Source organism: Mya arenaria, chromosome 16, assembly GCF_026914265.1.
Source record: "Mya arenaria isolate MELC-2E11 chromosome 16, ASM2691426v1".
Classification (NCBI taxonomy): Eukaryota; Metazoa; Mollusca; class Bivalvia; order Myida; family Myidae; genus Mya; species Mya arenaria.
Window position 1 is genome coordinate 44,785,889 of NC_069137.1, and position 18,801 is coordinate 44,804,689.

The window sequence follows — 18,801 nt, forward strand, 5'->3', positions numbered from 1 at the left end:
AATTCAGGGTACGTGCATGTTTTCTTCTACAGCAGATGAGCTGATTGTTTAGTCTTCGTTACCGGCAAATAAACGGAACGTACAGGTAATGCGGTATGTTTCTAGTTAGCGAGGAACTGTAACTGTCTGCTCGTAATGCCAATTCAAACACAACAATGCAATTCTATTGTACACTATCCAAAATGACACTAGAAGAACTAAAGTACTGACTCTCATGACACCCATATCTCTGATGGCCGGATAGACTACGCATGCAGAGGACGTTGATAAAGCATGGACGAAATAGGGATTAGCTTATATGTAGCCGTCGTCCGTTTTCAAATGCAAAACACTATATTCCCAAAATAAACTCTCCGTTTTCTTAATAACTTTTATGTTGTTGACTTGTAAATATTATCTTTTGTGGAATAGACTCATACTATATTTTAATTTACAGTGTCGATATTACAGATGGATTACATGGTTTAAAATATTTCATAAACTGATCTCGTGCCCCCTTCTATCACAAAGAACGGTGTTGCGCATTACTTGAGGAGGGGTAACTATCCAAAAATTAAACAAAGTGTTTAACATTTCTTTTTCACAATTTTGTCTTTAATTTCGAAACAGATACTGATGAATTAATGTTTGCTTTTTATGCTTTTAATTCAGTGAGTAAAAATAATACTGCTCGGTCAAAACATTTCAAAAACACTTATTTTAATCTTCAATTTATACATTGCTTAATAAATGTTTTACTCGACATCCGGGGAATGTGTCTATAAGATATTCTGCTACTTGTTTTTTCGTTTAATAAACATTCTGCAAACTGCTGCAGTGCGCAAGAAATAGGGCATTTAAAAATAAACCTGCACGAGCAGAAGCTCGAAATAGCTACCTATATAACAGTGCTTGTTCCTCCCAGAAACCAGACACGCGGATGCCTGCCTGCTGTAACATTGAGAAACAGTGTTAACGTTGAACTGGATAAAGTTAAAGCGTAGTAGTCATTTCAATCTGGACAAGGTATGTTTGTATAATAGTAAATATATTTTTTTATAAAACAAGCGTGAATTTTAAGTTATTCCAAGTTGTTTTCAAAACAATATTATGAGGTTATGTATATTATAACGGAGAGTTGTATACATGAATAGTTAGAGTGTATTTTCTTATTTGTCTAGAGCGCTTTTGCTTTCAAATTACATTAATTCGCAGAAAGCAATACGTTTTAATATGATACCAAAAATAATGTGATCATTCATTAATCATATGAAGCATAAATGACTCAATGCCAAGACAAGTACGTTTGCATATCGAATATATTCAGATAACACAATTTTGAGGAATCATAAATTAACATTAGCTATTGGTGCAATTGCAACAATTTGTTGTGGTAGTTTGGCTTAAGCCTGTTGCTGTTTATAAGCTTATGGTGTGAGACCACAGTTATTTTTGCTATATGTTTCATATAGACACTAACCTGGCTTTTGACTTTATACACATCCCAGTTGAAAAACAAGGACATGGCATCTCTAGAACAATTCAAGAAACAAAATATAATCACAAGAAAACACCATGTTGACCATTGACTTGACTGTCAAAATTGAGTTCAAATACATAACCCTTCCGCCAAGGAGTCAATCGGCTACAAACAACTAATTTTCAGACTTACACAAGCTATGATTTTTCAAATATTTACACTAAAAACTATCAATTTCTGCAATGGAGTGTCATATTCAGTCAAGTTCTCTGCAAATAGAACATTTTTTGCTTCTTTTTCATTCAATTTTAATAACATATTGATAGTTGAACACAAGCACTCTTTTTTCTGTATTTACATCCGGATTTTGGTCAACGGGGGGGGGGGGGGGCAGATAACTGTGGTCTTGAGCCATATGCTAAACGTTTTCATTTACTACGACACTTGTTTATTGCGCATGCGTTTTAACAGCCCGCTCGCTTTATTGCTTATCAGCACAGGTATATAAAGTATTCTAAACGAATAACTCGTGTTGTGTTACAGTAATAGTAATTAGTATGTTTTAATGCTACGAGTGTATCATGTTCAAAACGTCGCGAACACTTCGGACGAAGATAAACTTGATTTGCATTAGTGCATTTTAAGAATTTGTTCTTCCGACCAATCAGTTGTAAATGTCTTACTGGGAACCGGGGGAAATGGAGTTAAGATTTAGACGGGCAGTCAGGGGAATAATATTTCATCAACGCAAGTTCAATACTAAGCGGTAAAATTAGAATAACAAGCACCTGAATCCAGACTATTATCATACACAGGTAACCAATGGGAATTTCAAGGCAGAGACGGCAGATAACGTAGAAGTTTATGTTGTAGCATTCCCGTGCACTGATTAATCATAGCATTGCACGTAACCTTTATAAAGTCAATTGATGTACTATATTCAATTTGAAAATATTTTGCGTGTCAGGACATTGTTTAAAGCATTAATTTGGCAACATGTTTTCAACAGGTACTTGACTGCAATAATAAATCTAAGCAATCTATGGCAAGTTCTCATTGAAGAGGAGGTATGTTTGTACATCTTAATAGCTACGGCAACATTAAACATAAACTGTCAAAGGTTTGTTGCAAATGCTTTATAAAACTGACAGATATGTTCAGCAACAAAGTCCAAAATATTGTATAACGTATGGTTGACTAATTGGAATGACTGGGAAATACCATAGAGGTTGTTGTACTTAAACAGCAATCACATTTTAATGTTTGGAAGATACCAGTATGCATAACACACATATCTTATGTATTGTTGATATTACTAGTTAATGACAACCCGTTTATTTATATATAAAAAATAAACATTACGTACAATGTATACAAAGTTAATCAACAGATAATGTATCTTATATTTTACATTAGTGTCTTTAATCAACTGGTATTGTCTCCTCAGCTATATATTTGTGTTTTTAATCAACAAGCATCCTACTCTTTACGTGTGTTTCATTTATATTTGTGTACCTAAACAACCGGTAACGACTCTTAGGCGTTATATATGTGCCTTTAACGAACAGCTTCCATCCATTTGGATTCATAGTATGCTTTAATTAAGATATAACGTCGCTTACACTTAATATGTGTGTCTTTAATCAACAGGTAATTCTTCTAGGCTTCATAATTATGCCTTTAATTGGAAGATAACGTCTTTTAAGATTATAGTTTTGCATTTGAGTAATAGGTTACGTTTCCTAGGCTTCGTATTTGTCCCGTGCTCTATATTAATTGCGTACCTTTTCTACGAGACGGTGGGTTTTAAAGAGACAAGAGCATTCACTATTATGAATCATTTTGTGTTGTTATGTTGTCATAGGAGTTGAGATTGGGAAATGATTTAATAATCACATGTCATCGTAACCATGCGACCAGCCCCTGACTATCACAGTTGCACATACAATTCCCAATTCTTCCTCGCCGAGCAGTCAATAGCACTACAACAACGTATTGAAAAGTAGATGGATTTCAGCTATATATGTGTCTTTGAAAACTATTTTTACTCTTTTTATGAAAAATAATTTATTAAAGCTCCATTTAATTACGTTGTTATTTTCGCTATTTAAATGACGTCATGTAATTTTGATCACCATTATAAGAGATGATTGGAATCAATGACAACTACTAGTATAACATAGGCGAACCATTTCCCATCTCAATTCCTATGACCACAAAATAACAAAGTAATGTTTTCACCCCTTTTAAACCCATTTTCTTTTAAAAACGATATTGATTTAAATCTTGGATTAATGTTATGATAACAAAAATTATAGAGATATTTTAAATAAAAACTATTTATAATATTTACAGAAATTATGCAAGTTAAGTCTTTGTTCTACAAACGATATTTCTTATAAAATTGAGCAATGATGTTTATGAACATAAAACATAACAAAATGCAAAAGTCAAACATGATTTATGTTATACATATATTTATCATTCAATGATGTTCTGTAGAACAGTGAGTGGATATTGAGAAATAACTTAATTATAGATCATGAACATGAGTAAAGCAACTTAAAAATTGGATTGACATAAATTTGACATCAATATAATAATAATAATAATTAATTATGATTAAATATTAATAAATAATTATGTATTGCATGGCGCTAACAGGAATCCAGAAGAAAAACGATGGTTTTTGTTTCAAATAACATGATGATTATTTGGCAAAGGTACACGTTGTAGTGTGGGAAATAAATTCAAGGTACGTATGGCGATATTTTTACTTCTACAGCAGATGAGCTGATTGTTTACTCTACGATGCCGGCAAATAAACGGAACGTACATGTAATGCGGTATGATTCTAGCTGGTGACGTACTGTAACTGTCTGCTTGAAATACAATTTTAAGCACAACAATGCATAATTATTGTACACGTTCTAAAATGACACTAGAGGAACTTAGAAGTACTTACTCGGAGACTCTTATGACACACATATTTCTGACGGCATGACTACACATGCAGAGGACGTTGATCTTGCACGTGCGAAATAGGGATAAGCTTATATGTCTCCCTCGCACGTTCTCAATTGCAATTCAATAGAATACCAAAATAAACCCTCCGTTTCCTTATTAAAGTTTATGATTTTGACTTGTAAATATTATCTTCAGTGAAATAAATTCATGCTATATTTTAATTTACAGTGTCTATATCATAGATGGATTACATGGTGCATGATATTTCATAATTTGCTCTCGTGCCTTCTTTTATCACAAGTTTATGTTTTGTACATTACTAGAGGAGGGGTAACCATCCAGAAAATAAATATAGTGTTTATCATTTGTTTTTCACAAACTAATATTGATGAATTAGAGTTTAGCTATTTATGCTTTTAGTTCAGTGAGTAAAAAATAACTGTTCGATCAAAACATTTTAAAAATATTTATTTCAATCTCCAATGTAAACATTGCTTTATATCTCTTTTACTCGACATCCGGGGAAGGTGTCTGCTAGATATTATTCTAGTTGTGTTTCGGCTAATAAACATTCTGCAAACTGCTGCAGTGTGCAAGAAATAGAGCATTTAAAAATAAACATATTTGAGCTGAGGCTCGAAATAGCTACCTATATAACAGTGCTGATATATCCCAGCTATCAGACACGCGGGAGCCTGCTTGCTGGAACATTGTGAATAAGTGTTTACGTTGAATTGGATAAAGTTAAGGCGTAGTAATCATTTCCATTTGGTCAAGGTATGTTTGTTTATTATTAAATATACTTTTTTATAAAACAAGTGTAAGTTTTTGATTATTCAGAATGATTTTCAAAATAATATTATATAAGTAGGTATGCTAAAGCACAGAGTTGAATAAATGCACAGTAGGTGTGTGTTTCCTTTATTTGTTAAGAGCGCTCTTGCTGTCGAAGTGCATTGATTGCAAAAAATATATGCCCTCACATATGATACCAAAATTATACAAGGTCACCACACATTCATTTTAATAACATAATTTTGACAAATAATAAAATGACGTTTACGTTCGGTGCAATTTGCGTTTGTGTATTAATTATTTTTTTTATAAAACAAACGTACGTTTTCAGTTATTCAGGGTGATTTCCAAAAAAATATTATATAAGAACGGTATGTTAAAACACAGAGTGGAATAAATGCTCAGAAGGTGTGTGTTTCATATATTTGTTAAGAGCGCATTGCTTTCAAATAACATTAATTCGCAGAAAGAAATACCCTAAAATATTATACCAAAATTATACGGGGTTACCACCCATTCATATTAAGCAGTATTGACTCAATGCTAAGACAAGCGTATTTGTACATCAACTATTTTCAGATAACTTAATTTTGACAAAGAATAAAAGAACATTTGCGTTTGGTGCAATTTACATGATTTCTTTTAGTACTTGGGCGTAAGCCATTTATGCTAAAATACCGTGTAAATAAAGAGTCTGTTGCTGCTTATTTGCACATGTTATAAGTCGTGCTTAACTTCACTACTTGTTAACTGCGCATGCGTTTTATCCGCCCGCTCGCCTTATTTTCTATCAGCTCAGGGAAATAACGTATTCTAATCGCATAGCAAGTTGTGTGTTACAAAAAGTTATGAGTATGCTGTAATGTCACAAGTGTATCACGTCCAGAACGTCGAGAACATTTCGGGCAAAGATAACTTTGATTAACATGTGTGCATTTTAAGAAGTCTTTCTTCTTCCACCAAGCAATTGTAATTCTCTTATTTGGAACAGAAAAAAATAAGCTAAGATTGACACGGGCATTCAGGTGAACATTATTTCATCAAAGCAATATCAATCATAAGCAGTTACAATAACAATATCCTGAATCCAGACTATTTTCAAACACAGGTATACAGGCAGAATTCGGTTAAACATTCAGTTTAAAAGAAGGCAAGATAACGCAGAGGTTTATGTTGTAGCATCCTGAAATTCCCCAGCAGTGATGAATTTTAGCATCGCACTTAACCTGAATAAGTTCAATAGACGTACTATATGTATGTTAGCAAGCCACTGCATAAGGCCACGGTTAAAAAGGATTTCAAAGTTTGTTCATGGATTTGGTCTGGTCCGAAGAAACATCTTCTTTTCAGTTCAAATAAATTGATATTTCGTCTGTATGTCCAGTACGTAAAGCACGACATTAGCGACAATAAACGAGAGTTACAGATATAGAAGAATGCCGGTGGGACCTTGAATATCTCAATATGTTTATAATTTGAAAACGGACGAGGTTGGCGTGGTGTCCGTGGCTGATGCTTTTATTTGTAACGGCGCAACAAGGACCGACAATGACGAACATTTGCGCAGTTTGCTACTGAGAGCATGCAATAAAGGTGTGATTTTAACCGAAAAAAGTGGTTATCGGTCGACGAGATGAAAGAGATTTCGGTCATGTTGACGTCCACAAATAAGGACATAAGTAACATAATATTGAACTTGAAGACGTCTGAATCTAGGTCAGAAATAGAAACACTCATTGAGACGGTTACGTCTTGTACATGTTCCCGCCGAATCTTGCAGAAGTAACTAGCACCATGCGCAAGTTTATGACGAAAGACGGAAAACTTATCAAAGACACTCACACAGAACCAAATGCGATGGGCAAAATTGAATAAAATGGTGGTCTGAAATTCAAGAAATATATGTATGTGGAAGGCTCACGGCGATTACCAGCCTACTAACTGGAATCGAATAATGTAATGTAATGAACCAACAAGGTTACATATGATAATGATACAAATACAGTCCTTTGACATATAGTTAATTCACAAAGAGGCACATAAATACCAATCGGTGACGCACTGAACAGAAACTTTAATCCGGAAACCTTGGCAGAAATGTTCGTAGAAGTTGATGAACACGTGTAACCGGTTTTAGACTAAATAAGAAACACAAAGTAATGTAACTCTCCAGGACGTGAAACGAATCATAATATATGTTTGGCCTGAAAAGCGTAAACAATGTCTGAGCAAAGATCCCCGGTCATTTCTTCCGTTTACGCTAAATTACAAAATCTCATTTCGATGAATATGAATGAGGTATTGGAGAAAAATCTTCTTCAAATGAAATTGTTGGTAACAATTAAATACTCTTTAAACACAATATGGAAAAAAAACATACGACGTTATCCCATTCGGTTATTCGTGTAATAAAGATAAATTCGAAATTTATTTATTTTCGAAACTTCTTACATCTTCATCGTTTTCGGTTTAATAATCAAACAAAGGTTATTAGACATTTGATTGCCTTTTCGGATTAAGCATTATAATAAAAATATAATCAAATTCAACATCCATACATTTTAGTAAAACAACGGACACACTTATGTTTAACACTGTACTACAGTCGTATGTTGTTTTATTTGTATTTTCTAATTGCAATCCTATTTTCGTAAACTCCTTATATGCATGACAAGCATGAAAACATACATGGAATTATAACATACCCGTTATTATGTCATCAGGTAAATTCAATATCTATGATACATATTGAAGAAATGAATTGCAGGATTGATTTCACTATCGGGGTATGAACGCAGTTTAGATTGTTAAAGCGTGTGGTGTTTTAAGGCCTCAATGCGAATTTCGACCAGCCCAAATGCATTTTTATTCCTGATAAGTACAATTACACTCAATTCATTACTTATACTTACATCAACAGTTAATTTTTTTGATTTTGATAATAAATACTTCATTTTGCAGAATAAACGTATAGAATACAGTCGTTTAATACAGTCGTATTGTTTAGACTATAAAAGTTTCATATTTTTTAATTATTTATATGAAAATACTATTCGTTTCATGCTCAAAAGTACTAATCTTATTACTGTATTTTTACAGTATGATTTTGTTACGTCCATTCGTCATTGTTGCGCTGGTAATGTTGTCGACCTGTGAGGCGGACAGGTTGAGAAAATTGGAAGTACAAATGAAAGGGATGAAAGCTTTTCAGTCATACGTAATGACGGTAGGTGTATATTTTACAATTATATAATTATGTTGGAGTCAATATTTTGGTTTTCTGTACAATTATATACTTCTCCTAAAGGCAATATGTAATTTTCCTGACCTATTCAGCGATACAGACCGAGAACGCGAGTTTCTTGATACTCCTAATGCGATTTGTTAAGATTGTGCAATTATATACTTTAGTTGTGGTCAATATTAACTTTTGCTTGCATGTCAAGTGATATTGACCTAAGACGCTAGCACATAAGTGGTTCTAAATTGTGAACAGAACATATCGTTCATTTATATATGTTTGAGGGCAATATGTAGTTTTACTGACCTGTCAAGTAATATTGACCGATGACAGTTTAATACTCATTGGTAATGACGTTAGGTACATAGTAGCATTATCTACTCCTTTTGTGGTCAATATGTAGTTTTATTGAAATGTCAAGAGAAATACACCGAAGACGCTAGCTTCTCAATACTTCTTTATGTATTGACAACTTGATCAATGATAACAATCTTAAAATATGTCGTATAAGTTTGTAACATATCTAAGATATATTTTTTTTTCTTGTTAGAAATGTATTTTCACCGTTTGCAACTTAGATTTATTTTATTATATTTCGCTTTAAAAATGAGTTAACAAATGTTATCATGCAGTTCCAGCCCGTTTTTAAAGGAGGATTTGTTCTTGTTTCAGAGATTGGACACAATTGAAGGAGATTTTGGTTTATTAACTGATAGAGTTTCAAAGCTTGAATCACTTGTTAACACGTCCGAAAGCGATAATCGAGAGACTGATAGTATCGAATCAAGAACAAGACATACTGTAGGAAATATATATACAAAACCTGAAATTATCGACATCACAAAAACGCTCGCAATGTATAAACATTCGTTTAATAAACATAAAAAGGAACTAATTAATGTCAATAGCGTTTTCAAAGACACATTGTCGGCGTTTGTTTCGAACGCGTCAACGACTATAAGCTCATTAGTTAACATAGTCAATGGCCACGTGCAAACGAGTGCTGAAAATATATCAGCTACTTTGCAAAAGGTCAACAATACAGTAGAAGAAAGTGGGCAAAAATTGCGCTCTGATCTTTTTATATATTTGGGTAAATTCAGCTCCGATGTAAGAACTGATATGGTCATTCAATTTGAAGGGGAAGAACAAAAAATTAATAAAACATTGCTTGCTATAAATTCTCAAGTCCGACAACATATAGCAAATGAAACAAATACTCTTGAGCGTTTTAAAACAAATATCCTTCAAGACGTACAAACAGCACAAGCAAATGTCCAAAACGAAACGATTGAGATGGAAAAGAAGGTTGAAGAGCTATTAGGCAGATCAAATGAAGTTGTTGGCATCATTGAGGAGCAGAGATCTACAATAGAAAACGGTATTATGGTCACCATCAGGGCGCGTAAGTAACTCTTAGCTAATGTGAGGATATTAACTGTATCCGTGTTTAAAGCAAACATATCTTCTGTCAATGATTACTTGAAATAATTGTTTTAAAATGTTTCGGTAATAAAACAGGCTAATTAAAAGGTTAATATATGTTTTAAATGAGCAGTGTAACGATGTAAAAATAGTCAAAGGACTTGCTTTGCTCCACTGTTGTTCTATATTGTTATAATTTCCTATACAGTTAATAATATTTGGAGTATGGGGCGACTGTTCGAAGTCATGTGGCCGGGATAGCAGAAGTTACAGAATCTGCGTTGCTTTACTGCCGTTAACTAGTACTATATTTCTCTCTATATACTACAGTTCATAGAAATATAGGACATCATGGTCTTTATGTTGTTAGTCATGTGACACATGCAGTATAATTAGTTTCGGTATTTTAGTTTAGCAGTTTAAGCGTTTGAGTTGATCCACCGCTTTCTCAGATTTTTCTATTTCTCTATTTAGTTCACATTTCCTGGAGTGACTGGTCTGCATGGTCTGACTGTTCAGGGTCTAGTGACAGGGGCAGCAGAAGTAGACACAGGTCATGTGATGTATTGCCGCCTTTAACTGATGGCACGTGCATTGGAAATGATACAGATACAGAGTTTTGTCCATGTGAGTACGTTGTGGTTACTTCTTTAATATAAAGTATCTCACCTGTAACTATTAAATTACAGTATATTTCAAAACATAGAGTATTTCTATTTGTGTACGTACTTCTTTTACCTTTTATTCTTCATATAAATTTTTGTGAGAGTGAAGAAAAAGCTTAACTGAAGGGTAAAATATATAATACGAGTATTATATTTGACATGCAGCTAACATCGTTAAATCGCTACAAAGTTTAAGAAAACGTATATTAAAAATGAATAAAAATAATCACTCATTTTATACTGTCTTTTTTATTACAGCAGTGTTTCTTTCAATAAATATATATTTTGTTTGTTTTTTCATTGTAGTTTTCTTAGAAGTGGTATTTTCGGCGATTTTAACATTATTATTTATACGTATATCAACGTAAACGCAATAAATTGATGTTCAACCTTATACGAAGGCAGGTTCTTTTAAAAACATTATTCGAGAATGAAACGTTATTATACTCAACAGATGACTGCAGTGATGTGTTAAAACTGGGCCTGTCACGTGGGTCGGGTGTGTACAATATCACGCCCTGGAACACGCACAGGGAAGTGGAGGTTTACTGCGATATGGATACCGAAGGTGGTGGATGGACGGTTAGTATGATTATGTTTATAATAAGGTTACACTAATCATATAAAGGTCTGACATTACCTGTGTTGTAAATGTATACCAGTTTCTTATTAAACGGTTATATGTTTTAGAGCATGGTCAACGAATATTTCGTCATTTGAATGTAAGATACATACAAATGTTTCTAAACCAAATAACATTTATAAGAGAGGTTGCAAGATATTACTTGTACGGGTACGAGTATGTGTGGGCTACTTTTTGTGCACTACGTCATCTACATATATTTATTTCGTACATGTTCTAAATGACGTGCAAGATAAAACAAGGAAAATGTTTAAGTGCGTATCATCAACCCTATAAGTATCTGTTTTAGTAGCATTTGCGAACGACTTTTAAAGTCAATGGCAACTTAACATGTTCGAGTAGCTTCTCTAACACATCGCGTTCGCAACCTCGCTTTTCTCTTGAATAAAATATGCAATCATTTTTTTTCAGTTTTAGTTTCTGTTAAATAATGAAATACAGATCAAAACTCCATTATTCCAATTATGTTACGGCTTCGTACCATAAATAGTTAGGAATACTGTTGTTCTATTTAAAGTATTATATTCATACACAGTAAATGCTACTGTTGTTAAAGGCATTCGACCAATAAGATTACTTATGCTGTTTGGGGTATTTTACCAGAGTTAGTATGGAATTACTAAGGACCCTTTGATAATAAAGACTAATGCAGCTTAAAGTATTCGTCCCATACATTATAAGGAATAAATGTTGTTTAAGGAACATGTCAAAAAATAGTAAAAAGAAATGTTATTTAAAGTATTGTATCCATACACAGTAAATAAAACTGTTATTTAAGGGATTTAACCAATACGTATTAGAGACTTGTGTTGTTTGAGACATTTGACCACAATTAGTAAGAAATTATGTTTTAAAAGGTATTTGAGGCATATTTAATAAAGACTTATGGAGTTTAATTTAGTCAACGAATCCAAAGTACCGATTTATGTTTGTAACCAGTAATAGGAAAAGAGATAATGCAGTTTAAGGTATGTGACCTAAACTAGAATATTATTATGCTGTTCAAGTAGTTGATGCATACATAGTAAATTATACTGTTATATCAGGCACTCGTCATTCTAATGCTGTTTGTATATGTCGTCCTATTTAGAGTAAATGACAAGGTGGTTCGAGGTAGTATAACCATACTTATTTAGGATTGTTTTTGTTGAAGTTATTTGAGACGTTTACAGTAAAAACTTTATATGCTGTATTTGGCATTCGACTCATGCATAGTATACACCTTATATTTAAAGATGTTGGGCACATAGTGATTCATATTGTTTTAAGGTATTAAGACCATACCTAGTGAGGAAAATGCTATTTAAAATATTCAACGCATATAAAGAAACAACTACAGTTTAAACCCGTTGGCTCGATATCGCTTGGCTCAATTTCCTCGTTGGCTCGAACTGGATTTCAAGGACCGATTTTCGTTATACTCGTTATATTCCTTGTAAGCGTTCCCGCTTGGCTCGATATTCACGAGGCTCGAAGTATTTTGGCCGGTTCCTTGGATGTGGAGCCCATGGGTTTCGACTGTATAATATTTCAATGAAACACGTCGATTTTAGAAGAAATGTGCCTAATTTGTCTTTTATTTCATTTTCAATTTTTCATTTTATCCCAAGGAAAAATGCCGTTTATGCCAACTATTTTATCGCGGCCTTTAAAAAAGTCTTACTTTCAGTCATGCTCAGTGCATTATCCATGTATTTGGATATACAAACGGTTTGTAATTAAATTAATTCTTAACATTGCTTTCTATATGTAGGTGTTTCAAAGACGCCTGGATGGTTCTGTTGCCTTCAACAGAAGCTTTGCGGATTACGAGAGGGGATTTGGTTCATTTGATGGTGAATTCTGGACAGGTGTGTTCTTACGATAACGAAACCTTTCCTTGTATGAACAAACAATAATTAAGTGCTACACTTCATTGCAATTTACTACATATATCTTTATAGTAAACAAGACATATCAGAAAGTTAACAGAAATTTAAAAATGCACTTTTATAAACATTAATTTTGAGGGAAGGGTTTTCAGTTGTATGTGCCACGTTAGATGAATACTAAGTGTTAATTTGTGAATAAACAAAAACCATGAGTTCAAATGCCTATACATAATGTATGCTCTGTTCGAAGAATGGGTTATTTATATAATAATACATGGTTGACCATGGATTTTGATTGATAATTGCCCCAGTAGAAGGAATAATTTTTATTGGGGCAATTACTCCTATATCTTATGAAATGGGTACACATAGTGTTCACTTTTAGACGCCCACGTTTCTTCTATATCCAGTAAAATATGTACACATAATATTCACTGTTAGACGGACAAGTTTCTTCTATATCTAAAGAAATATGCTCACAAAGCCTTTACCGTAAGACGCACACGTTTCTTCTTTATTCAATGAAATATGCACACATAGTTTTTATCGTAAGACGCACACGTCTCTTCTATATCTTTTGAAGTATGTACACAGTCTTCACTATTGACGGACACGTTACTTCTTTATTCAATGAAATATGTTCACATAGTTTTCATTGTTAGACGCACACATTGCAACTATATATAATGAAATATGTACACATAGTTTTCACTGTTAGACGCATTATATTTTTCTATATCAAAATAATTATGTACACATAGTTTTCATTGTTAGACGCACACAATTCTTATAAACCCAATGAAATACTTACACATAGTCTTTATTGTAAGGCGAACACGTTTCTCCTATATCCAATGTAATTTTTACACATAGTTTCCACTGAGGACGCACACGTGTCTTCTATATCTAATTAAATTTGTTCATATAGTTTTCACTGTAAGACGCATATGTGTCTTCTATATCCAATGAAATATGTTCACATAGTTTTAACTGTAAGACGAACACGTTTCTTCTAAATCCAATGAAAATGCTCACATAGTCTTCATCGTAACACGCACACGTGTCTTCTAAATCCAATGAAATATGTTCACATAGTCTTATTCGTAACACGCACACGTGTCTTCTAAATCCAATGAAATATGTACACATAGTCCTCTTCGTTACACGCACACGTGTCTTCTAAATCCAATGAAATATGTTCACATAGTCTTCTTCGTAACACGTACACGTGTCTTCTATATTCAATGAAAAATGTACACATAGTCTTCTTTGTTAGACGCACACGTGTCTTCTATATCTAATGAACAATATACACATAGATTTTACTGTAAGACGCACATATTTTCTTTATCTTTAATGATATATGTACACACAGTTTTCACTGGTTTAAGGACACAATTCTTCTTTATCCAATGAAATATGTACATATTGTTTTCACTGTAAGACGCACGCGTTTCTTCTATCTCTAATGAAAAACATGTAAACATATTCTTTCTTCTATGTCTAATGAATTATGAACAACAAAAAATACTGTAAGACACACACTTTTTTCTATATCTCATGACATTTGTATACATAGTTTGCACTGTTAGACCAACACGTTTTTTCTACATCTAATGACATGTGTTCACATAGTTTTCACCGTTAGACGCACACATTTTGTCTTTATCTAATGACATTTGTACACATCGTTTTCACTTTCAGACGCACGCGTTTTTTTATATTTAATGACATTTGTACACATAGTCTTCACCATTAGAGGCACACGTTTCCTCTATATCTTATGACATTTGTACACATAGTCTTCACTATTAGACGCACACGTTTCTTCTATATCTAATGACATTTGTACACATAGTCTTCACCATTACACGCACACGTTTCTTCTATATCTAATGACATTTGTACACATAGTCTTCACTATTACCGCACACGTTTCCTCTATATCTTATGACATTTGTACACATAGTCTTCACCATTACACGCACACGTTTCTTCTATATCTAATGACATTTGTACACATAGTCTTCACCATTAGACGCACACGTTTCCTCTATATTTAATGACATTTGTACACATAGTCTTCACAATTAGACGCACGAGTTTCCTCTATATCTAATGACATTTGTACACATAGTCTTCACAATTAGACACACACGTTTCTTCTATATCTTATGACATTTGTACACATAGTCTTCACAATTAGACGCACACGTTTCTTCTATATCTAATGACATTTGTACACATAGTCTTCACAATTAGACGCACACGTTTCCTCTATATCTAATGACATTTGTACACATAGTCTTCACCATTAGACACACACGTTTCTTCTATATCTAATGACATTTGTACACATAGTCTTCACCATTACACGCACACGTTTCTTCTATATCTAATGACATTTGTACACATAGTCTTCACCATTAGACGCACACGTTTCTTCTATATCTAATGACATTTGTACACATATTCTTCACCATTAGACGCACACGTTTCTTCTATATCTAATGACATTTGTACACATAGTCTTCACCATTACACGCACACGTTTCTTCTATATCTAATGACATTTGTACACATAGTCTTCACCATTAGACGCACACGTTTCTTCTATATCTAATGACATTTGTACACATAGTCTTCACCATTAGACGCACACGTTTCTTCTATATCTAATGACATTTGTACACATAGTATTCACCATTAGACGCACACGTTTCTTCTATATCTAATGACGTTTGTACACATAGTCTTCACTGTAAGATGAACACGTTTCTTCTATATCTTATGAAATATGTACACAAACTTTTCTCTCTAAGACGCACATGTTTCTTCTATATAATTATATGTGCACATATAGTTTTTACTCCACTACAAAAGTTTCACGGGTTGTTGAACTGAATTGGCAATACGCCGTGTCCATCGATATAACGAGATCTTGATCAATTAATTATTAGGATGAAAAGCAACTAAGTCACATAATGGCCTTCACAACCTGCTTTTTGTGTTACTATATATAGTATTGTTCGTACCCTTTACCTATAACGCTCGAATACGAGTGTACACATCGCATAAGATTATAGTTGAATTAAATTTATCTTTTTCACAGGTCTGGATGTTCTCCATTCAATGACAAGCCGTGGTAACATGACGTTACGAGTGGACATGAGTTTACCAGACGGAACTACTGGATTTGACGAGTACGCGGGTTTCTATATTTCTCCACCTGACCAGTACAACTTTAACGTTGATAGGAGGATCAACTCAAGAGGAAGTATGTTATTCGAGGAATTTGGGAGAAATTGATACACTGTTTAAATACAATACGTCTAACTAAGATTATTACCCTTTATTAGTTTCCAAAGAGACATAATTATACTAAATTATCCTTTTATATCAAGTATATTAGAACAATTTAATGTATTTAAAACGGAATAATTCACCACAATATTTATTTTGTCAAAATATATTAGTGCCCAGTATATTTAAGTCTTAGTCGATGCTAGAAGTTGCTATATTATTTTAATAAAATACGTCGCGATTCGATAATTATCATGACATGCCTTTTAAAGGTAAAACTTGTAGATGGGTGCACAAGGGAAATGTTTTAATTATAATGATTGATAATGTTTAACGCATTCGACTTTAATTATTAAAAGAAAAACACGTATAATTTGTGCCAATATAAACAATCTTTATATTGCGTATTTTTCCAATTCGAAATGTTCTGGTTCTGACTTCCGCGTAAATCCCAGTTAATATTAGAAAATAAATTAGGTGTATGTATCTGTACTTATTACGTGACTTTCACATGTTAAATATACGCACTTTAAATAGTTGTAGCCCGGAATTATAGCTTTTCTGGTTTTCCCTACCTAATCCTCCGGTACAAACAAAATTAAACCGTAATATACTTCTGAAAAAAAACAATAGAGTCATTGGACTGTTAAATGAATTTCAATAGCTCGAAATTCACCTTTTATTTGTACCGGCATGGGAAAACCCAGTTATGTTAATTCCGGGCTATATGTATTGGGAAACCATTATGCGCTATTATTATACGGCTAAACTCAGCTGAGACAGCGACAACAAGGTGATCTATTATTATAAAATGATGTATTATCGGCTTCATATTAGCTCGTATTGACAGATATAAGCTTGTGTTTTTTTCCGATTTGGGGACCATCTGGTGTCTAGCCCTTAAATAGCAAAGCCAGCACAAACCATCCAGTTAAAAAGCGCCAAAATATCACATATATGATTCTAATTAATTAATATCTGTAGACACTGTACCTTGTGTTCCAAAAACGAATATATTATCTCATCTACATTCAAGAAATTAAAAAAAAAACAAGTCTGTTAGCAATAGGTTGACTTGTTTATACCTAAATATGATTGACAAGCAAACCCTTTTATAGAGTTCAAATGATACTTATAATAGATGGATAAATGGTATATTCACAGTGTCCGATTCCTGTATTCTGTCCGACACGGGTATTAGTTGGGATATCAACCACCAGCCGTTTACAACATACGACAGGGACGCGGACAACTGGCCTTACAACTGTGCCCAAAACTTTGGAGGTGGCTGGTGGTACAATGGTTGCACGTGCAATAACCTCAATGGACCGTACACCAGTAATAATTTTTATTACCTGTCATTTAAATGGGGCGATCCTAAAACACTGAAGACGTCTACCATGATGTTTCGATAGAGCAGTTAATATTTGAATAGACTATTAAAGCATTTCATCGTTTGTGTGTTTGTTAATTATCAGTAGCTAAAGTATGCAACATTATAAACTTGATTTTATTCATCCCAATGATATAATTGATACAGATGTAATGCAACTAAAGCAAAAACGCTGTTCTCAACAATATTGTGAACATAAATTTATGATAAAAATCATGGGTTGTTCCATTGTAAAACAAATGCTCATTTGAATGAACTCTCTTATATATTTAGTAAAGTAGCTATCAAAACCGTTTTATCATTTTTTTAAATTGTTAGTTCTTGTAATTTATCTATTGTGTATATCTTTATGCTGAGAAACCCTAATGGTTTCAGTCGAATAAACTCTGTTCAGATATGTTATTTTCTGTTAACCAGAGATGACTGAGAGCTCACGTCATACAGGCTGTTTCTATAAATTATTACAACAAGTCTTTAATTTGAATATCGTGAATAATGTGATTGAGACAAACACATATCAGGCAGTACAATGCATTACTATTTCTAGTACACCGGATAGGCATTTCCGGTAAATTCAGCCGTGCTGGAAAACTCCATCTGGCATCCCCCCAAAATAACCCATAAAAGACGTGATAGAGAAGGAACTTATATACGTATGCAGTGAATACAAATTACTGCGCGTCATGACGTCAGTAAACATCATCACACGCGCTTTTTGGTGAAATGTACAAAAATGCGCTTTCTTATGTATTTTCCTCACAAAAAAATGTAATGTAAGGTATGCTAGAAAAAATATCTATCATGTGTGTCCGTTCCGGATAGAAAAATGCTTGCACACCGGACGTGTGTTTCCGGTCATGGTACCGGTGCTGGAAAAACTCATCTTACACCCCCATGTAAGATGAGTCACGCGCAACAACGCGCCATTTCTGATTTCTTTTATTGTATGGTTTATGAAAAGTATATTTTGCAGTTTCTCTAAAGCGGAATCAAAAATATAAGTATACAATACTTTTAATTCAAACTGAAAATAATCGTA

At 33.4% G+C, this 18,801-nt stretch overlaps 1 protein-coding gene across 3 annotated transcripts; it reads left to right on the plus strand.

The window, feature by feature from the left end:
* Window positions 1–916: 916 nt before the first annotated feature.
* LOC128221269 (angiopoietin-4-like) lies at window positions 917–18,159 on the plus strand. 3 transcript variants are annotated; one of them, XM_052929819.1, is made up of 8 exons: window positions 917–1,005; window positions 8,321–8,447; window positions 9,135–9,867; window positions 10,362–10,514; window positions 11,007–11,134; window positions 12,949–13,045; window positions 16,179–16,343; window positions 17,534–18,159. In XM_052929819.1, exons 2-8 carry the CDS (start codon window positions 8,322–8,324, stop codon window positions 17,782–17,784), a joined length of 1,653 nt encoding a protein of 550 aa, XP_052785779.1. In that variant the 5' UTR covers window positions 917–1,005; window position 8,321; the 3' UTR covers window positions 17,785–18,159. The 3 variants fall into 3 exon arrangements, with proteins under 3 accessions (XP_052785779.1, XP_052785778.1, XP_052785777.1); XM_052929818.1 differs by lacking the exon at window positions 917–1,005 and adding an exon at window positions 1,035–5,203; XM_052929817.1 differs by lacking the exon at window positions 917–1,005 and having other exon boundaries at window positions 1,035–8,447.
* Window positions 18,160–18,801: the final 642 nt, after the last annotated feature.

What these genes read in the sequence shown, in the direction of transcription:
- LOC128221269 (XM_052929817.1), top strand. Translation starts at nt 8,262, where the DNA reads ATGAAAATACTATTCGTTTCATGCTCAAAAGTACTAATCTTATTACTG. An exon ending in AGATACAGAGTTTTGTCCAT is followed by an intron (nt 10,515 to 11,006) that starts GTGAGTACGTTG and finishes TATACTCAACAG; the next exon opens with ATGACTGCAGTGATGTGTTA. An exon ending in CCGAAGGTGGTGGATGGACG is followed by an intron (nt 11,135 to 12,948) that starts GTTAGTATGATT and finishes TTCTATATGTAG; the next exon opens with GTGTTTCAAAGACGCCTGGA.